This window comes from Columba livia, chromosome 17, assembly GCF_036013475.1.
Source record: "Columba livia isolate bColLiv1 breed racing homer chromosome 17, bColLiv1.pat.W.v2, whole genome shotgun sequence".
Taxonomy (NCBI): domain Eukaryota; kingdom Metazoa; phylum Chordata; class Aves; order Columbiformes; family Columbidae; genus Columba; species Columba livia.
The window spans coordinates 10,372,377-10,393,694 of record NC_088618.1 but is presented as its reverse complement, the minus strand read 5'-3'; the positions used below and the strand labels follow the sequence as shown (position 1 = coordinate 10,393,694).

General features: G+C 46.5%; 1 protein-coding gene across 2 annotated transcripts in view; it reads right to left on the bottom strand.

Moving 5' to 3' along the window:
- Window positions 1-21,276, bottom strand: part of GCN1 (GCN1 activator of EIF2AK4) — a 41,706-nt gene extending 20,430 nt beyond the window's left edge. For both annotated transcript variants that reach the window (XM_065033760.1, XM_065033761.1), the window contains exons 1-29: window positions 21,128-21,276; window positions 18,714-18,816; window positions 18,106-18,169; window positions 17,402-17,533; window positions 16,134-16,242; window positions 15,316-15,414; window positions 15,099-15,233; window positions 14,828-14,896; window positions 14,640-14,748; window positions 14,173-14,247; window positions 13,782-13,910; window positions 13,500-13,550; window positions 12,978-13,076; window positions 12,519-12,692; window positions 11,539-11,691; window positions 10,706-10,798; window positions 9,179-9,254; window positions 8,844-9,003; window positions 7,764-7,953; window positions 7,522-7,646; window positions 6,999-7,177; window positions 6,732-6,825; window positions 5,916-6,029; window positions 5,524-5,722; window positions 4,888-5,043; window positions 1,886-2,067; window positions 1,614-1,694; window positions 975-1,118; window positions 130-257 (exon numbers count right to left, since the gene is read on the bottom strand). In XM_065033760.1, coding sequence (XP_064889832.1) covers window positions 130-257; window positions 975-1,118; window positions 1,614-1,694; window positions 1,886-2,067; window positions 4,888-5,043; window positions 5,524-5,722; window positions 5,916-6,029; window positions 6,732-6,825; window positions 6,999-7,177; window positions 7,522-7,646; window positions 7,764-7,953; window positions 8,844-9,003; window positions 9,179-9,254; window positions 10,706-10,798; window positions 11,539-11,691; window positions 12,519-12,692; window positions 12,978-13,076; window positions 13,500-13,550; window positions 13,782-13,910; window positions 14,173-14,247; window positions 14,640-14,748; window positions 14,828-14,896; window positions 15,099-15,233; window positions 15,316-15,414; window positions 16,134-16,242; window positions 17,402-17,533; window positions 18,106-18,169; window positions 18,714-18,816; window positions 21,128-21,145 — 3,440 coding nt within the window. In that variant the 5' untranslated portion in view covers window positions 21,146-21,276. The remainder of the gene's footprint in view (window positions 1-129; window positions 258-974; window positions 1,119-1,613; window positions 1,695-1,885; window positions 2,068-4,887; window positions 5,044-5,523; window positions 5,723-5,915; window positions 6,030-6,731; window positions 6,826-6,998; window positions 7,178-7,521; window positions 7,647-7,763; window positions 7,954-8,843; window positions 9,004-9,178; window positions 9,255-10,705; window positions 10,799-11,538; window positions 11,692-12,518; window positions 12,693-12,977; window positions 13,077-13,499; window positions 13,551-13,781; window positions 13,911-14,172; window positions 14,248-14,639; window positions 14,749-14,827; window positions 14,897-15,098; window positions 15,234-15,315; window positions 15,415-16,133; window positions 16,243-17,401; window positions 17,534-18,105; window positions 18,170-18,713; window positions 18,817-21,127) is intronic.
- Between the last annotated feature and the right edge of the window lie 42 nt (window positions 21,277-21,318).

Sequence of the window (21,318 nt, the reverse complement as noted above, 5' to 3'; positions counted from 1 at the left end):
GATCAGCCTTCAGCAAGAGAAGCCGCCGCTCCATGCAGACAGCAGGGTGACCTAAACTGCCCTCCAGCCCCTGCCCGAGGGGAGAAGAGAGCTCCCCTTACAACCCCATCAGCCAAGAACAACCCTCACCTTCCTGCCAGCTTCTGAATCTCATCTTCCACATCAAACTTTACGACCCAAAGGCGACGCAACAGATTCAGTCCATTCTTTTCATCACTGTCTGGGGTTGGTAGAACCATTTGCAGCTCCATCAGGCCCTGAATTAGTTTACAGGAGAATCAGTGCAAGGATGTGATTTTAGAAACAGATACTGCAAAACACTTAAAACCTTTGCCAAGTCAAGCTCTCAGTGGTAGGAGGTGTCAAAATTCCTGTTTCCTTGCACAGCACACTGACCATGTGGACCAGGGACTTTCTTTTGCCACCAGGTGAGATGGTGAAGCTCCAGATCAGTGCTCCACCCGCACACTGCAGAGAGGCACCTGGGCACTACGTTGTGCTCTGGTGCCTACAGTCTGTTCTGCTTGCAAGTACAGAGAAGCCAGCTCAGTGAGCTAGGCTGAAAGTTGTTTCATAGGAAAGAAAACCAAGCAAGGTTTTTTTCTGTGTTCTCAGAAGTGACTAAGCCTGAAGCTTTCCAAAAACACTGGGCCCAGTGCAGACAAAGGAATTTTTGACAGCTTCTCTTTAAGACTTAAGCTCTGTGCAATTGTAAATAGAAGGCGTTAAATTGCCGTAATTACACCTGTTTTAATAAAACAAAGGTGTGGACAGACCCAGAGCATTTCTTTTTGCAAGATAAATCTATCACAAAGAGCATTACTGAGAGCTTTACTGTTCGGTAGCCACTGCCTCCTGCAGACACACTGCCCAGAGAGGCATCACAGCTGAAGCTTTTCTTCATCAGTGTCACAGAAGATTCACCTCCCCAAAAATGAAGGAATTCAGTGTGACCCTGAATGATTCCCCCCTACCCTGAGAGCTGCATCTCGAACATTCATGCATGGAGACTGCAGGGCCTGTAGTAACACGTCGATCTCCTCCTGCTCCGCGTAGGCACAGCCGTCCTCCCCGCTGCTGCTCGTGCACAGAGCCGTCAGTGCGTTGGAGGCCAAAACCTAAAAGAGCGAGGAAGTATTAGATTCTGCTGCTGATTTCTGCTGCTGGGCGTTTGGTCAAAGCAAGCACAGGATGGGGATTGGGTGCCATCACAAGAGAAGGAATTTTCAAAGACCAATCATAAGGTTTCACAACGAATACAAGAACTGCTGAGTTTGGTCCGACTCTTTGCCTTTTTGTTATTGACCTTTCTGCCATCTCATCCCTTAGAACAAACACTCCGGGGAGCGATTACTAAACTTGTTTAACAGAGTAAGGCCTTAGAGAAGGAATACAATGTCACCAATGGAAAACTGAAGAACATGTTTGCTGCAATAAATTGCACATGAAAAAAAGATATAGGCATTTTGTCCCCAAAAGAATACCACAAACATATGAGAAAACTGGTAATGTATCAACCACCAGCCTCAGAGACTTACACCAGGCAGGTGTATTTCCCTTAGATGCTGACGAAAGGCAGAATCCTGCCTGGGGTTATGAAGCCGAGGACTCACCTGTAACCGTGGAGAAGCCGTTCCTATCACCCGCGTCAGTAGAACCAGCATCTCCCTCCGGGGCAGCAGCTCTGGGCCATTCTGAAAGGGTGGGGGCAGAAAAAGCAGAGAGAGGAGAAAAAGCTTTATGCGAGAGAAAACAATCTTACATTGTTAACTCTAACTTACAGAATTCATCTGCTTTGCCTGGTTTTCACATCAGCTTTTTTATCCCATGCCTCCTCCGGACAACTGTCGCTGGACGTCACCCAATGCCCACAGCTCCCGCTCACCTCGTCCACCAGCACAGCCTGGCTGTTTGCCGATGATCTCAGCTGAGCGTGGACCGTAAGGATCTGCAGAATCTTGACCAGAAACTCCTCCTTGTCTTCACTGTCATGAGGTGTCTCCATCATAGCAGTCTTGAGCAGAGGGAAGACTAAGGAAAACGCCGGAGCTGACAATGGGGCAGCGCCTGTGAAAAGGAAAAACAACCCCATGAGCGCAGCTGATCCTCTCATGCCTTCATTTTATGATACGGACTGGTGTAAAATGTACACGTTGATAGTGTACAATGGATATGGATGGCTTCAGCCCTACGTTTACACACGCTAAGAGAGCTGAAGCATTTCTAAGCTCCTAGAAACACCCGGCCTGAAGGACACTGCCTCACAGTTATCTGGGTTTACTGCACACAGCCCATGTTCAGCCCGGTGAGGCAGCACACAGAGCTGGTACCCCCGCTTAGCCTCTGTCACTTTGCCACTTCACTTAATGGCAACACTAGGGCTCCAACAGTGACATCTGGCATTCCAGTGTTAGCTCAATGGCTGGAGTTGATGATCTCAAGAGTCTTTTCCAACCTAAATGATTCTATGATTCTACTTAATGTTGTTGCTTGCTACACCAATGAGCTGGCTTTAATTAAAGTCACATTAGGATTCTGAATTACTTCCAACGCTTTAACAGTGTGAAAATAACCTCTGTAAATGAAATCAACACAATTTAATGGATTAAAGTAGACAGACAGGCAAAACTGAGGTTTTGTCTATCCTGGAAATACTTGCAGGAAGGGGAGGGCAGGACACAAAATCAAATCCATCACACAACCAAAGCTGAAATTAAATCTATTCTTTAAAGTGCATTAAGTTTGTGTGCACACTCTGATAATTAAAATGAATTAAACTAAAGAAAAAAAAAGAAAAAAAAAAAAAAAGGTTAAATTTACTTCTGAGCAGGAGGATCCACACAGGGATCTGATAAAATTTAACTAATTCACTTTTAAAGTTCATATGTCCCAAAGTAGGGACCCGGTTGCCAGTTACATTCCCTTTAAACTCTTCCTATCAACCTAGCTAACCTGTCATTCCAGTCATCAGCTGGATTCTTCAGAACGAGATTCCTCTAGTTCTGGTGCAAGTGTCAACTACTCCTTGAAAACATTAAAGCTCTTGCATTCCTGTCGTCAAAGATTTTGCTCCTTCCTTCTCATAGCGGCTGAGCTATGGGACATCGCAAATGCTCCTTCCAGCCTTCCAGTTAGTCCAGTTAAAATTCAAGTATTAGACGTCTAGGGAAACCATTTATTTCTACATCCTATCTGTGCTGTCAGAGAACGCCAGATTTTAAATCTCCAAGATGCAGATGCGGAGTACTGCAGTACTGCAGTGTTAGTCAGCTTATGTAGGGCACAGAGACTGCAGAAGTAGTTAAAGGGAGAAATATTAAATACCAAACACACTGTGAGCTGCTAACGATTTCACGTGAATAGCTTAGGTAGAACCCTCTCCATTCCTGATGTGGGATTTTTCACTCTGTTTACTCAGTATCTGTTTGCTTTTACACTTTTTCTTTTAGTTTTTTAATTATTGGCCGGATATTTGTAGGTTTAAGCAGCTGTGCCTCTATGTGCGGCAGGAGGAAGAAAGCTTTATCTCACAAGATAAATGTTCTATTATCGCAGTAGCTGGTATTGACCAATAGGAAAAAGATTATAAAATGTCTTGTGCCATTTCAGCAATAAATGATAAATTTTATCATTCCCATTATAAATGATGTATGGTCTCTCTTAGCTTTCATGGTAACCTAAGAAATTAACACCTACTAAATAATATTGCAAGACTACACTCCAAAGAACTTTGAAAATGGAGAAAAATCATTTGGGAACACAACATGACTTGACTAATAAAGTACTACAGAACCTGCTTCCTTCCTCTTGCAGGAGAAGTGAAAAAAACAAACCAAAAAATCAGACATTGATTCAATATTCATTTAACTGCAGCAAATCTTGAAGGAGGAGGGTTGAAAACACTTCCGCTCCTTCCCAGAAATAAGCCTAAAAATGGATGCAAGTGTTAATAAACTTGCACTTACTATGGAAATAAATTACATGGTGGGGACGCTGAATTATCACTGCAAAGTTCAGCACAAAGTGCTGCTCGACATGGCCAAGTGCTGCTGCTGCGCTGTGACAACCACCAGTGCCACAGTCACACAACCCGCAGCAGAACAGCAGGAGAACCGAACCACTGGGGTAAGCGACCAAATGGAATCCTACATTTAGTTTTAAACATTAGAAACCTTCTACTACAGCACTTTTTGACCAAGCTGGATGATGAACCACCTCTGTCACTGCAGTTCAGAAGCCTGAAGACGGCTTAAGCCACCTCTGCCTCCCTCTTCTGTACTATTATCTCCAAGGTAGTACTAAAAGTACTTCTGCACCCCACCATGAAGCACGTTCTAGAGCTGATCTAAATTAAAGCTAACCCAGTGAGGTTACACTGTATAACACTGGCGCTTGCCTTCGTGTTGCAGAGTGGGAAAGAGCTGCTGCTTCTACAGCCATGCCAGAATAAAATATTCATGAACTGCAGCACTGCACAGCAAACAAGCAGAGGCCACGGGCGCTTCGCTGCTGAGATCACACATAACGAGCAATTATTTTGTCTTTCCACTTAGTCTCACTGAATCACTTATGCTAAGTGGTGTGGAAAGGTAGGAACTGTCCTTGGCAAAGATGAGCTTTAATTTCACTACTATTATTTCTGTTTGAACAATTTTAAGAAAAAATATTGTTATTTCTACAGTTACTACACTTGTAACATTATTTCTACTACTACCACCACAAAAAAAACGTTCAAGTTTCTTCATACTTAGGAAGACTTATCCAATCCAAAAAAATAAAGAAGCTAAGCGACACCTATAAAACATTGTACAAACCATCAAAACCAGAGCAGTTCACAAAGTTACTGCCAGGGGGGTGGGTGTCAGAGGGATCTACAATCGTTTTTACCTGGCTCTCCCTTGCCTGTTCGGCCAGGAATGGTGTGGGCATGCAGCAAGCTCACGACTCTGCTCAGAGCAGTAGGCAGCTCTTCTTGGCACCAGGACTCATCTAATTCACATTCAGGTTTCATCAGGCGCAAGGTCACGTGGCTCACTAAAGTACCTGGTAGGAAAGAATAAAGAATCCAGGAGAGGATTTCTTGAGAGAAAATCCCCAGGAAAACAAAGAATTATAAAACAAGAATTATAACAAAGCTCTGGGCAACAGCCCAGGCTGCAGAAGAGGCAGAGAGAAGGAAGCAAAGCCCTGAGGCTGACAGGAACAGCTTCCTCCACAACAGGGACATGTGTGAGTTCCCTTTGCAGAGTCTGGGGAACTCGAGTGCTTGAGAGGCCCATTGCGACCAACCACTACGGAGACATGGTCACAATGACAACTCCGTGTCTTTGGACCCAGACCTATCCCGCAGCAGGATCTCTGGAACATCACAGTCATCAACCCATGTGCTGTTCCAGGCTGGATTTTCCTCTTGGCGGTTCGTGCGACATGGTCATGACCCACAGCTTGCAAAAGCAAGGGCTTTCACCGCCCTGCCATAAAAATAACACACCCTGCCCTTAAACAGCAACTGCAAACACTAACCAAAGGTTTTCAGTCGAGCAGGCATGACGCAGGAAGCTAAGGAAAGAAAAGGATTCTTAATCCTTGGAGCAGCCAAAGGCGATCGAAGAAGTGGCAAGAAGGAGCCAACGAGAGCAGGGATGTACTGAGTTAAACCAGGAGGCCTTCTCTTTATAACAGTGTCCAGAAGTCCCAGGGCTGTTTCCAGCTCATTATCAAGCTGTAAGAGAAACAATTCAAAAGGTTACCATAAAATGTCCATCAGGAAAAGGTCAAGTTGTTAAATCTAATTTCTAATGCAACAAACAAATACGTTATTGCCAAATATTCTCTATGCTACTCCATTTTCCTTCTATCAAAATGATCTGGGTCACAGTAGCCACAGAGGTGCAAAAAAGACCATCAAAACTTACCTCTTTCAGCCGTTTTCTTATCTGAGACTCCCTTTCCAGCTGTGCCTGCACCAGCTCCTTCTGCTTGCTTGTCAGTTGTACCTCATCCTTTATCCCTTTCTTCTTCTTTATTTCCTGCAGTAGAGAGCCATGGACATTATTAACCAGGAGCTATTAACAACACCCCCTCAATTAGACAGCAAAAAAAGCTGCACACATTGGGCTTTGGTGCAATTTACTTTTAGAACATTACCAAAATATTCTTCCCAGCCTACTACTCTTAAGTGAAGATACAGAATGGAAATCAGAGGGTTAACAACACTTTAATGGTTTAAACTGGTCACAAATTATTTGATATTATTCTTTTTCTACACTGGATGGGCATGTCATCCTCTCCAGAGCAAACAGAAGTCAACCTTTAATAAAAGAATGCTCCAGTCGGCCTGGTACAGTCCCCTCCTTTGACCAAATTCTTCCCCCCACCAGTCTGGCCAGACTGAACAGAACTGCTGGCTGCCTACAAGATGGAAGCACCTATTTAACTACCATCCCTTACTGAAGAAGTTACATGAGATACCTTGAACAAGAGACGAAGAGATAAAACAAACATTATCAATTAGCAAGCGCGGTCACAAACAAGTAGAATGCCACATAAATTGATACAAACACATATATGAAAGAAACTAATACATACAGATATAAGAGCAGATAACAGGTATCAGAAGCTCATGGAATCTTTCCCAGCTGTGTACACACACATGCCAGAAGCCACACAACAAAACAAATGAGACAGCAGTGAAGTTCTGACATCTGCCTTCCCTGCTGCCATCGACTCACCTCCTTCAGCTCCAGCTCAATGATCTGTTCCTTGAAGGAATAAGCTTTGTTCTCCCTCTTCATGTTAGCCTTTTTCATGCTATCCTGTTGAGCGCTGAGAAGAAAAAGCACAGAAAAGAATCGGCACTGCGTGGACTAAGATCCAGGTACACAAACCCTGGAACTCCTGTCCAGAAAGAGCATCTGACAAATCCACTCACACACGGGCTGGATGCCAGCAGTGATCAGTCCCCAGGTGCACTGAGAAAAGAAATTATAAAGCCTCACCTCTGTATTATAGATTTGTCGTATAGTTCTCCCTCTGGTGTCTTCATGATGGCAAATTCCTCTCGAGTAACCTGGCACAGAGCTGGATTCTCCATCGATGCCGAGATAGTGCTGATGAGCTGTGGGAGCACTCTACCAGGTGAAAGGAGAGACAGAGATCCCACTGCATTCATGGATGACTATCACAAAAACAAAGGAAAAAAACATTATTATCAGCATTTCTTGAAAATGTCTCCAAAAAGTATGCCCTGTTGAGGTATCCCATGTTATGTTCTAATTCCTAACTCTTTGTTCAGTGGGTACTTGAATCTTAAACAGGATTCTACTCAGTTGCTGGTACACAGTCTTCCCTCTTAAATTCCAACTCCTTTGCACTAGAAACGTTCTCTTTGAACCTGCCTTTTCCCCACCTTTCAAACAGATCTCCTTCCTTATACACCAGTTAGTACTTAACTCCTCCAGAAAACTCTCCGGTTCTAACCTATCTCCCAAAACTAACAAAAGGAAAGCACAAGTTTATCACCTGGTTCTCCGGAGCATAGGCAGTGATCCTGGGTAATATGTCATCCAGATGTTTGGCAATGAAGTCCTTGGGATCTATCTTCATCTTGATGAGGAGGGCTGGCCAAAGACCCGGCTGCACTGCCACTAGCAAGAAGAATGAGCATAATAAATATGAAGCAGACTGCTAATACAATGAAACAAAAAGGTAAGATAAAAACCCCTGTACACTGGCCATGAGAGTGGTCCTATCCCCTCACTTACCTACAGATGGATGGTGGGTCACCAGCAGCATCTCCAGAGCCAGCTTTTCTGGCTCAAAGGAATCGGCATCGAGCCCTGCCACGCTGGAGATGACACAGAGCGCCTCATGCAGGACACGGGGAGGAATGTATGTCTTTCCCAGCTCCGACAGCTCCCCTGACTCCATCACCAGGACCTCCTGAGGCAGAACCTGAGCAGACAACTTGTCATTAACACACCACACCAAACCTTCCTGAACCATGAGCACACGTCCCCATGGTGACACCACTGAACACCAACAATCAGCTCCCTCTGTCAGCACCAGCAACCCAAAGTTTTCAAAGGGACCAAGGGATAAAGGGAACCGAAGCACAGAGATGACAGTGACAGAAACACCAAGAATGGGGGCTACACTAGACTTGGCAAGCAGGGCTAAAATAAAACTAAAATGATCGTTTTTGGCAAAGAGAACTTTGGGAAAGGTTGAACCAGCTGGCTGGGAACAGTATGCCCAACTTCTGCAGTCTAATTTTACCCAGTATCTTTTCAAAAATACTTCGTTCAGGCTGTATCTGTGATATGGGAAGACGATTTACAAAGTCCCAGCCTTGGTACCTAATTAATGCAATTTAATCTATTATACGATTTGACAGGCCGCTTGCTTAGCAGCATGTCCAACCATATAGCACTCATTGTTGCCTTTTTTAATTTTCTTTTTATTTTTTATAATAGTTGCTACTGAAGTAATTATATTACGTTCATTTTAAATAGGCAGTCTGAGCCATAAGCCAAGGCCAAAGAACCAGGATACGAAGAAAGGAACTGAGCTTGGATTAAAAGGACATGGAAAATTGCAGCTTCCTCCCCAAATAATTTTCAATAATATGTCTTCTGTGTAGACAGGGACGACTAGGCACACCACAGACACAGTAATATGCAGTAATCTAGTAACAAGTGGCATTCTAGGAGATTGTGCAGCTGAAACTGAATCATCTTAATCTCGTGCTGTATGTCAATACTAATGGCAAATCCAGGGGAGGGAGGTGACACACTAACAACTGGCTAAGCAGAGACGAGGCTTCTTGGCTATTGACTACTCACCTTATGGGAACTCAGAACCACTTTCAGCTCCTCCAAGAGCCCATATGCCAGTTTGTACCCTCCTAGAGAGGACAAGAGCTTCTTAACTGTTTGATGGGCTTGTCTTCGAACGTGCCAGGTCCGACTGAGCAGCACAGCAACAAGGGCACGGTGAAACTGTCTGGAAACAGAGAAACAAACGGGTTTAGCAAGGGAGGCAGCTCTGCAAACCAACTGGACACAAACCACAAAGAGTTCAACGCTTTGTGCGAAGTCCCAAGCCCACCCTCTCCACTGCCCATGTTAACGTTCAGGGATCAAACACAGATCGGGAGCAGCAAGAGAACTCTACGTACTGAACTTTACTTTCCGGCAGCCGTTGTGCGTGATCCAAGAGCAGGCGCTCTGTCAGCTGCAGTACTGTACACATTGCTGTGGGAAAAGACAAATATTTAAAATAGCATGAGACTTCTTAAGGAAAGAGATTTTTTAACCTAAAAACAAACAGCAAGCAGGGCAAATTCAAATAGCTAACCAAACAGAGCCTCTGCATAATCTTCTCAGTGAAGCCAGAGACAAATTCAACTCAGATCTGCCAGGACTAGAAACAGAACCAGAACTTCACAGGAATGTTGTTATCTAGACCCCAGCAGAATCTTCCTGACCACTGTGTGTGACCCGTTTTTGTCTAAGTCAACAGAGCAAACCAAATGGTAAACACGATGCTCACTGCATCAACACTGTTAATTCCTGAGCGCTGCCGAAATGTCTTCAGTGACAATAAAATGTATACTGAATTCACACCCAAGGGCATAATGCTGTTTGAATAGTAGCCTTGGTATTTTATCTCACACCATCTTCTGAGCTTTCACTGTCACTATAAACTTTGGTTTGTGTATCAGTGTTCAACCACATCAATAAAAGAAGGAGCAGAAAACCCTGAAACACGGGCTGGGTTAAAACCCATATTAACTATGGTACAGGGGACTTTTGACATTCAAAGCATCCAGTAGTTTGGGGATGTTGTGCATGGCAGCTGGATGTTTTTGCTTAAATAACCAATATCAAATCATGACAATATTTACTCTCAAAGTATCAGCGTTAGGCTTTGGAGCTAAGACCCTAATGGAGCAATATGAAATTTTCCAAATCACGCTGTTTCAGGGTATTTGTAGCCTCGGAGGGAAAAGGAACGGATAGACACACTGCCTGCAGGAAACAGGGATCACAGCAAGCAAAGGAGAAAGCCTCTTCTTTCCCATTCAGAAAACTTTACCTCTTCAAAGCTTTGTACAAAAGAGAAATGAATTCATTTCAGAGAAATTATTCACTAACTCATTTTCAAAACTTCCAGTATAAAATGTAATGTATAAACTAATGGTTTTGTTTGGGCACATTCAATTCATTTTTTTCAGTTTATCTTTAAATACCAGAGAACAAAACAGAGCATAGATAGGCTAATTTATAACCCAATTGATTTCCTATCTGTTATTACTCTTCCCCTACATACCTCAAGATTTCACCTACATGTTTTCTTCTCCAGCCTCATTTTACTTTTTCTCATCTTTTTAATTTTAGGCTTCTCCACATCCCTTCGATTGCCTGCAAATATTTACTTACAAACTGGGACACCACGTAGATGCGTTTTGTATTGGAGGCTTTTACAGAACATATGGATTTGGAATTATAAATGTCTAGTAACTCAGGTTCATTAAAATAAATTAATTCAGTGTGATGTACTGCCGAAAGAGCACGATGCTCCTTTCAATCTGAAACTGGATCCTGCAAGGATCACAGAACAGGCCTAACAGCAACAGCAGCTCTTTTAAGTACTAACTAATAGAGCTGAACAGCAACTGGATACACGAGAACTGACACTTTACCTTCCTCGGACGCAGACTGCAAGAACTTCTCAGATGTAAAAATTTGTTTCTTCTCATCCAGAATCAGCTGCCAGAAACCACTCAGCTTAGACTCTGACAGGAAAAGAAGAGACGTCTATCAAGGGTGTTTCAAAACACAGCAGAACTCACCAGCGTACAGGAAATACAGCAGAAATTTGTCTCCTGAAATCCCTCATTTCTAGTCCTACTTCAGTTATAAGGCCTTTCATCTCTCTCATTCAGAACTATAAGCATGCCCAAAAAACACCTGCTGAAAACATTTCTCTGACTTAGACTTGTGAAATGTAAAAGTCTGTTCCACCTTAATCTTCCCTAGGGCAACCCTTCCTAAAAATGAAGGAAAAGAGGAAACTGGGGTGTTGCTTTTGACAGAACACATCTGCATTTTACAGCCTGGCAGATGTATGAACTCGGTTCCTGTAATATCCTCTAACGGAAGACAGAATTCCAGTCCTCACGCTTTTCAAAGATGCTTTGTAAAAATACTACACAAATAACGAGCACTATTTTTAATGCGTCAGTCAAGTCCTAACATGTAATGTCTGGGTGAAGGTCTTCTGTCAGAATAAAGAGGAATCCTGCCCTAAGCGTCTGGAAGCTGGAATTTGCAAAGCCATGGAAGAGCACGAGTTCTTCACTGACATAACTGAGAGAGATGGGAATAAATCCTTCCCTGGTTTACAAAAGGGCAATGATTCTCTAGGCAGAAACAACACACGGGTTAAGGAATAACATCTCACACACATTGTCAAGAAGTGTTAACCCTCAGAACCTGTTAATACCGGATTCTACTAGATGTTTTGTGACCTTACCAGTTTGTCCCTCAATTACAGACATCCTGCAGATCAATAACGCTGCAGCAACTCCTTCAGTTACCATGGGAACCTGAGTACTTTGGGATGCTGCTTTTTCTACTGTCTGGATCAGCATGGGCAGCAAGTCCACTCCCTGTAATAACGTGTCACCTGAGGAGACAGAAAGAGATGAGTTACAAAACAACATGGTCCTTCACACCACAGGGTGTCAATGGTTCTTCTGTGGTTGTGAGACAAGGAAAGGAACCAGACACACACTGGGCAGACGCTGAATCTCAGAGTACTTGACACTCACTGCTATCATTGCACTTCAGCTGTGAAAAGCTAGATGATACCCATTTGAGTCCTTTCATCACAGACAAAACAGTCCCATCTCAATACAAGCTTCTCTTCATGGGATGCAAAATAAAATAGTAACTCAGTGACATTAAAGCAACGAGTTCAAAACACAGAAGTCTGACTTCAAAGACTGTGTTCACCTAAGAGAGAGAAATTCCCGGCAAGCTGCGACCATCTGTTCCGCAAACATTTTGTGAATGTTTGACACCAAAAGTTTAGAATTCTGAAGATCTCTATTTCAAATTTTTTTAAGCTTCGAAGAGCCAAAGCCACAGATGAGGTGCCCAGTGTGCTGGGCACTATGTAAAACAAAAGCATGGTCCCAGAGCTAGAAACCTTACAATTTAAGCGTAAGACAAAAATAAAGCAACCAAAAATCACTTCAGGGGTGTACAAAAAGACAGCACAATAGGCAGTGATGCTCATTATACAAGAAGACTAACCATCTTTATAAACTTGAAGGCAAAAGAGAGTTTAAGGAAAAAGGCAAAGGAGCTCAGTGAACAGACAGTGCCTTGCAAAATCTTTCTTAACCCACACAGCTATCTACTAATACTTATAGCAGGAAGCACAGAAATTGATCACTCTTCTCTTAAGCCACACAGTCAAGAGAGTTATTAACGGCTGCACAGTTTTACCTTTGAAAGAGGCCAGCATGCACTGCAGGTAGGCATGTCTCACAGCTGAAGTGGAGGTTTTAAGGCTGAAGGCTTTCTTGAGCCATTCCACCAGCTTCTTGGGAACTTCCGTGGCGAAGCGAACACACCAAAGAGCCAGGACAGAGACCGCATGGACCAACGTGCCTTCATGGACTATGAAATAACACAAAGCTCATGTCAGCACAGCAATGGCGTAAGACATGGGAACATAAAACAGAAGGCAGGTAACAACACTGGGAGGAGGAAGGAAAAGAATGCACGTGCTTCTAAGAGACACAGCACTGTCGCCATGGGGCTGCTCATCAAAACAGGGCAACAGATTTTATAACACAACAGGCGAGAATTCAGGTTTATTTATCCTGAATAATAGGCCATATGAAAATCCAGCTCAAAACAAAAGCAGCTTTGCAAACCAAGAACAAAGGAAAGAGGTCTCACCTTCTTGTTGCAGAAAAGGGATGAAAAGCTCAGCCACAGTTCCAGCCAGAGCTTGGCTAGAGGGCCCAGAAACCACATGGTGACTGAGGCTGCCAATCCCTGGAACGGCAGAAGTCTCTCATTAGTTCCCAAACCACCACCACTTGCTGCAAAATCTAAAAACAATCGAGAACAACCCTTCACATCTCAGTCCTTGCACAGACATCTCTCCCTCTGGTCACTACATCTGGATGTCACCACATCTAGATGTCACCAACACTGCAGGACTTCTGCCTCTATTTTTTACCCAGGATATAGACACCTTCTTCCTTTCAGAAAGCATTTTAGCCTACCCACCAACTATTTCCTTTGAGGAGAAAGTCAAGAACTGGCGTGTGGTACCCAGCACGCCCTGTGACATTAACCATGGCCAATTTGGAATGACAGGCAGGGAATGCTAAAGGTTTAAGTACAGATCCTTTTCATTCAGCCTTCTGCTGATTTCCTCCACCAGAGAAGCAGCTTTTCTTCTGGGGTCCTCACCTGAGAGGACACTCATCTTCTGAGCAACAACTGTCAGCTTCCCCTCTGAGCCTGCCAACAAGAAACAAATGGGCGACGGCTTAATTACAGACAGACACTGGCTATGTGCTACATCAAGGATCATCTCTAACAATACAAAAACTCATCCCACCAGCCCTGATCCAGGCTGAACCATCTCACCCCATACAGGCAGCTAAAGACAACAGAAAACACCCTCCCCAAAACTCCTTGAAGTGAGCAAATCTTTATTTGTCTCCACTGTTTATCATACAATTTACTCACCCCCTAATATGGCAAAAAGGTGTCTGCCCAGCGACTCCACAGCAGAAGGATCACTACACTGGCGAGCCAAGTTCTTTAATGCCACGACTGCTTCATCCATCAGCTGCACACTGTTGGATTTCAGATGACCTAGAAAATAACACACAATCCAAGAGTTTCTTATAACAAAACATATAAAATCAGCAAGACAAGAACATATATTTACATGAGGTTTGACTCAGCGTCTGGAACTGTCATGTGAACTATTCCAGTTCCAAGTTACAGCCTCGTCCTCGCTCCCACGTAAAACAACCTCTCCTCACCAGTCACCAAGCTGTTAGAGGTACAGCCAGAAAGTTGAAGAAAGCTTTATTCTGAACTCCTCATTCCCACCAGAAGTTAGAGTACTTACTGGCCAGTCCTTTCACAACATCTAGAGCATACTGGCTGAGATCCAGGTTCACAGACACGAGCAAGCAAGAGATTGCTGAAGACAGAAGAGATAATGGCATATTACATTTCATTATGGTTTTAGCATTTTAATACACCCTTTCCCACAGCTCACGTCAAGAGCAAACAGGGTCAATAAGGAGTGGGAAGAATAAAACGCTGAAATTGATGCCCAATGCGCAGATTAATTCAGGGTATTTCTTAGCACTCAGCTGCGAAATTCCGTCCTCAGTGCAAACAGTAGCTATCACATACCCAGACACTTGGGATCACACCACAAATGTTGCTTCTCCACACCCAGCCCTCAAACAGGAGACGATCCTGCTGCCTGTGCTCGCAGGACCAGAAGGACAGTCCAGAGATACCGCCCCAACTCCAGACCTGCGGAACAAGAGCTGACAGAGCAACACAGAGGGAGGACAGACTCACTTTCAATTACGTTCTCAGGGCTCCGTAGCAGCGATTTCTGCAGAGTGGGCAAAACTAAGTCCTTGAATTCGGCGTGAGACATGTACCGAAGGAGTGGGGAACAGCTGTCCTGCAAAGGGAACACACTGCTCAGCGCAGGACGTTGCACATAGGACAACAACACGAACAGCTCTGTCACAGCGTCTCACCAGCACGTGCTTCTGAGGCTTCGTCTTGCTCATAAGAATGGTCTTCAAGTAGAAATCCAGAAGAGCACCCTAAACAAGTAGAAACACCAGATTACAGCCACACTGCAGCCTAGACACAGCTCCCCACACACCATCAGTAAGCCGGGCTTGACACCCCCCCTCATGCTCCTCCACAGCAGCCCTGGCCACTAGGCAGCAGCTTTGCTTCCACCCATGACCAGTGACACCGCACACACACAAAAAAACCCAAAAGACAATAAAACAGATTTACCTTGTATTGTTTAATTATATCCATTTCTTTCTGTACTGTGCAAAACTGCACGAGAAGTCCCAGCATTGCAGCGTAACTCTGGTTCGGTTCAAGACCAAGAATGACCGACAAGTACTGATCCGCCAGATCTTGGTTCTGAAGAGAAAAAGAGCATGGCACGTCAGCACAGCAGAACCTAGAACAGCGGCTGGACATGACCACGGAACACACAAATCACCTCCTTCCACAGCCTGTTCAGCTTCTTCACGGCCCCATCCACCGCCTGCTTATGGGAACCTCCCAGGACTTCCAAAAGGAGCAAACACTGAACCTCCACCTGCCAAGGGAAACAGCCAAGAAAACCTTCATGCACCTGCGTCTCAGAGAGACATGAGAGAGACATCAAACACAACATGTCACGTGCCGGTGATTAGCTGAATCTGCTCAAGAAAATGTCCCTAGGTCAAGTTCTTCCAACAAGCTGCCATTGCTTCCACGTCACATGTACCACTCTGCAGAACCATGCAGAACAGTTTTGGAAACTCTGATTTTGAAAACAACAATTTACATCAGATGACATCTCTTCTTGTGTTCCAGTCGTATTCCAAAGTGCTAAGAGCGTGGTCACAGGTTCAGGTTGTTAGAGGAGGTGAAAACAAAGCAAAAAGCTACGGGACACTATATAACAGAATAGCACAGGCAACTACTTCAGGGGAGGCGCAAGGAACTGGTGCCACGCTGCGGAGCGCAGCGCAGAGGCACCGCTGGCACTGCCAGTCTAGAAACGCTGGTACGCACCACCCTGTGCAGAGCAGCTCTGCGCGGGTGCACCACTGCCCCACTCCCACGCTCTATACACCTCCTGCTTTCTCCAGCAAAACAGGAGATCAAAACACAGCAGAAAGCAAAGAAGATTGCCATGTAAACCTGGCTTTTAACCCTACATTATGAGTTACACTCGGAATTACTTGCAATGTTTCAGCAACTTAAAAGACAACAGAAATATTTAAGTCCTGATCTCCAAAGAGATATCTCTGCAAACGGAAACGAACCTACCAGTTTTTTCCATGTTTCCCCCTGTCTCTTTTCAGGCGTTGGAAAGACTGTGCGTGCAAGCAGGCAGGTCCAGGAGAGAGCCAGCAGAGCGGCAGATCCACTGCTCTTACTGTTGTACAAACGGGAGAAGGAGGTAAATCCACAGCTCACAGCACGAAGCTTACACCTACTAGTCCATAGCAGACTCATCTTTGCCCAGGTCAGAACACCGTCCTATAAGTGAGGCCACGTTATCACAGAAAAATACAGCTAAAGTCTTGGCTTTTATAGGAAATAATGAGTCCTCAGAAGCTAAGTATTTCATCTCCTGTTTAATAACACTCAGAACTTCTGAATGGCACAAAAGAGGCTAAATCTCACCTGCTGGAATGAAAAGCCCTAGCAGAAGAAACACCATCTTTGGATCTTCCCAGTGGCATTACAGAAGTGAGAGTTAAATACTTTGCCAACTGCAAGTGCCCAAAACTTGCCTCAAGATTTCTCATCTGCTGCTCATCTTTACTGTCAGAGCTTCCCAGGCTTAGACTGCCAAATCACTTCTCAGCTGACATTCTCCCCTGGCACACCGCTCAGCTCTGGTTTCTGCTCACTCCCATCTTCTCCATTTCGGGTCACAAATCCCACTGGGCAGCTCCCCGAGCCTCCTCACCCCATTTCGATCTCTGTAGGAAGTGTCCTTGCGCACAAGGCCAGCCACCGCGCCTGAACGGTGAACACCCTACCACTGCAAGCCTTTAAACCAGGATTGGGTATTTTTCTGAAAGCGACACTCTCCGCAGGCACAGCAGCACCGCAGGACAGCGGTCCAGGGCCCGAACAGCGGAACAGCACCTTATGTCGCTTCTTGGAACCCCTGGTGTTCCGCAATAGAAGAGCTGTGTGTTCCTTAGCTCAGCTTCAAGTTTCATTATCTCCCTGCCTATACTAGGGTCTTGAATTCCACCAGCTGAATACCCGATGGGTGAGGAAATCCCCTTTCCTAATAATTTTGGAGATCGTTTCTTATATAAGAGTTTGTTCCTCGTCTCTCCAGATCTGAAGATTAACAAAGGCAAAACTGTAACTCAGCTCCACGACACCAAGAAAGTCCTTCTGCTTTCCCAGAAGACACGAGAGAGGTAAGAGAGGAACATCTGAATGGTCACTAACAGCTTTGTCTCTAAATGTTCCCAACCCCTCTGGCAAGCAGCAGCAGCAGCGTCGTTCTAAACACAAGAACAACTACCAGCAACTCAAACCAGCTCCGCACAGAGCAACTGATCCCGCACCTGGGGGCTCCGGCCTTGGCACCGATCCCCGACGACTGAAGCGACTGCAGGAGGTTCTTTGCGGTTGCCTCTGGCTGGGACTCGGCGAGCTGCTGAAGCGCCAGCTGCAGGGCTCTGCGAGATGCTGCGTCGCTAGGGAAGAACCACATCACCGTGAACATCACGAAACCCACCAGCACTACACACAGTCCTACACTCGCACCACACACAGGGCTCTGCCTTCTCACTTCAGCACTCGAGCTAATAGTTATTTATCCTTCCCGTGCCAAGAAGAGGAGAAGTTTCTGGCAAAAAGCTCCATTCCCTCCCTCAGACGACAGAAGTTATGTCGGGGCTCTCCAGCAGGTTGTGGAAGAAAACACAGGTTCTCAACAGCTTCTCTACAACAGGTCATGACTCAATGCAATCTAAAAGTGTCCAAAAGAAACCTTGGTCTTGCTTCACAAGGACAGAAGCATTTGCTCCTGCAAACTGAGCCACAGGATGCAAGTCTTAATTTCAAAATTAAAGGTGAAACACAAGGTGCTGTAAAGCTTTTTAATGTCAAACCTAACTGAGAGCTAACTGCTAGACAGCACCTTTCAGTGTCACACACCTGTGACACCACATGCTGACCTGTCCAGGTGCTCCATACCAGTTTAACTAATAAAGACATAAACGCCAATAGATTAAATAATACAGCCCTTCTACATCAATTTACTCACCGGTATCGATGCAGAGTAAGGCAGAAGAGTTTGCAAAGGCCTTTCACTGCAGCCTCCGGGAGATCTGTAACAGATTGGATTTCAAAATATTATACATAAATCACTGAGCTGTTAATGTTTAGCACAAACATGAGTCACTTCGCAACTGAAATCAGTGAACTGCTCCCAGCCCCTACTCAGCTATGAAATTGCTTTCAAGGATCACAGTCAGAGTTCTCTCTTTTTAATCATATTGTTAAAAATAAGGGTAAAATTGGAATACACGCTATTACACAGTCACCTTCACAAAAACAGAGGAATCAAAAAGATATTTAAAAATTTGTTTCAACTCTTTTATTAAGATTATTTAAATTCTTCCATGCTCTCTGTCTCTCTACACACATATATGTACTATAATATTAACTGGAAAAGCACACATGCTACTAACCGGAGCTCCATGTTACCTTCAAAACCCACGCTTAGAATTCACTCTGAGAAAGCAGAGAGTCCAGCCGCTGCCAGCCCCCTGCTTCAAAAAACCACCCACGGGTTTCACAGAGCCTTTGAAACCAGACATTTGAACACTGTTCTCCACCCCGGTAAGCAGAACAGTGCCCCAAAGCTCTTACCTTTCCCAGAAATGCATCTTCCCAGCTCGCTGAGGATCTCTCTCCGTTCCTTCACGCTGGCTGTCGTCACCTTGACCGCAAACCTCTTCAGTGTATCAGAAATCTGAAACCACACCCAGAGGAAAAACCATCTGCCTTCAGTATCAGCACAGACACAAACCAGGGCAAGCAGAGCGTGTCACCTGCCACCACACACGCTCCTGGTGACCGAATGGGAGCACCGAGGGTCTGACCTGCTGGGGAAAGGGTCCCTGTCCATCGCACACCGTGAAGCCCAGAGAGCTCCCCTTGGGCTGACGGATGATCACTTGCTGTCTGTTCATCTGTGTCCCTGCCACTGCGCTCACAACCCCAGACATACATTTAACCCTCTAAAAGTAGGACAGAGCGAGGGGCAGGATCAATAGCGTAGAGCACAGGACCTTTAAAGGCACAAAAACCTTGCGCTTGAAGAACACCAAGGTGCTTTTCAGTGTGCATTACCCGCACAAGGGGACGTTAACTGCGGGTGACCCAGGGCTGGCTGTAGCTGCCCGTCCTAAAAATCTGATCTGTGGTTTCAGGTTGTTGACAGGTGCCAAACTCTGTACTCAGGCCAACAAAAGAACGAGCCATACATGTCTATGCTTTCCCAGAATTAACATGCGCATCGCGAGGGTTTTGTAAATCAGACTCGCCAGATCACGAACGGTTGCGCCTCTCTATCGAACTCCTCTGCGCCATCAGAGGTGCCCAAGCTTACCCAAGCAACACAAAACATCCTTTCACACAACCGAATGTTCTTTTTTCACGCCTGCACTACGGTGTGTCTGCATCTGCCAGCGGGAAGGGACCGAGACCGCTCACTGAGCTTAACTCCTGTAAATAGCTTCAGCTTTCAAATGTTATCAAGACGGTGAAACACACCATCTGGAAAGACTGAAAAGTTTAAGCTGTCAGCGACTTGCCCCTTGAACTACTGAAACCATTTCCATCACCTCCCAGGTTTTGCGAGAGGTGCCAGACAAAAGGTCCACGTGTGCTGAACCGGGCTCAGCCAGGTCTACGCTCACGGGTTTTCTGCATTCACATCACACAAACCACAGCTCTCCAGGAAAGGCTTTTAAAATTCAGCTCTTAAACTGAGCAACTTTCTATCATAATAATCTTCACCATCTTCAGGAAGGGCGGCAAATAAACATGCGTTTCGTAACTCATCAAAACTGCTCCTTCCTTCTTCAGGCAAAACTTCAGTTTTGCCACAACGGGACTTTTTCCAAGCACGGGAAACCCGGCGATTGCCCCCGATCTCAAGAGCTGCTCTGTCAGGTTTTTTGCTGAGACGCAGGAAGGGTAAATCCCGCACTGCAGCTCCTGGGACTGAGAGAGACCGCTCACCCCCTCCCGACGCGGCGACCGCCTCGCACCCCGAGCTCTGGAGCTTGAGGCCGACCTGGCGAGGAGGAGCGAGCCCGTTACCAACCGCACCGGCAGAACCGGCCGCCGCCAAACAGCTCGTCTTGCTTTAAACCTTTCAATTAGGCAAGTTCATCATACGCAAACTCAGACCATGCTGCACTTACTCACGCTGCTTAATCACAAGCAGGGAGATGCACAGACAAGGAAAACACATTAAAATTATGCCAAGACTTTAGAAATTAAAAATACAGTCACGCATAACAATACAGGACTTGCCGGCAGCTTTGGGACTTACACAAACGGCACAAACTGCGAGTCTCCACAGAGGAGCCACTGGGACAGGCTTCAACCACTTTTTATTAGGATATAAACATACACGATAAAAAGTCAGAACACAAGTGAGGGCGCTGCAAACAAACGCAGCACCGGTGCCATTAAGAACCCGGTCCCCGGAGGGCTGCGGTCGCCTTGGGGACACGCAACGCACCGGGGAAAAGTCCCTGAGGTGGCACCGCCGCCCCCCGCAGCCCGGGGCGGTGACGCCCGGGCCGGGACAACGCTGGGGCCGCCCCGTTCCGAGCGGGAGCCCCGGCACTGCCCGCAGCCGCTGCCGGGCGCACACGGGACGCAGGAGGCCGTGGACACCGCCCGTGCCGGTCGGCTACCGGGACCTCGCTCGGGAGCGGACGGGACCCAGCGGCCACCGGCCCTTTCCCCGCCGCCCGCAGCCGCCCTCGGCAGCCGCTCCGGGAGCGGCGGCTCAGCGCGGGGCCCCGGGCCGGCTCGGCGCTGGGCAGCGGGCGGCCGGTCCCTTCCTCCTGCGGGCGGCTCCCGCGGGCAGCGCCGGCGCGGCCTTCCCGCCCCGGGCCGGCTGCCACGTCCCCGGCCGAGCCGAGCCGGGCCAGGCCGAGCCCCGCAGCCGGGCCGAGGGAGCGCGGCGGAGCGGGGGCAGGTGCGGCCCGGACGCAGCTCCCGCCCCGCCGCCATTACCGGCCCGGACCGCGTCCCGCACTCACCTGCGTGTCGGCCGCCATGGCGCCGCCTGCGACCCCGGAAGCGGTAGCAACTTCCGGTGCGGGCCGCGCGCGGAGCCGGCCGGGGCGAGCCCGTCTCCATGGCGACGGCGCCGCGGCCTAGTCCGTCCCGGCAGCCCCCAGCCCCGAGGCGGGCAGCGCTCCGCCGGCCCCGCCCGGGCTGCAGCGCTCCG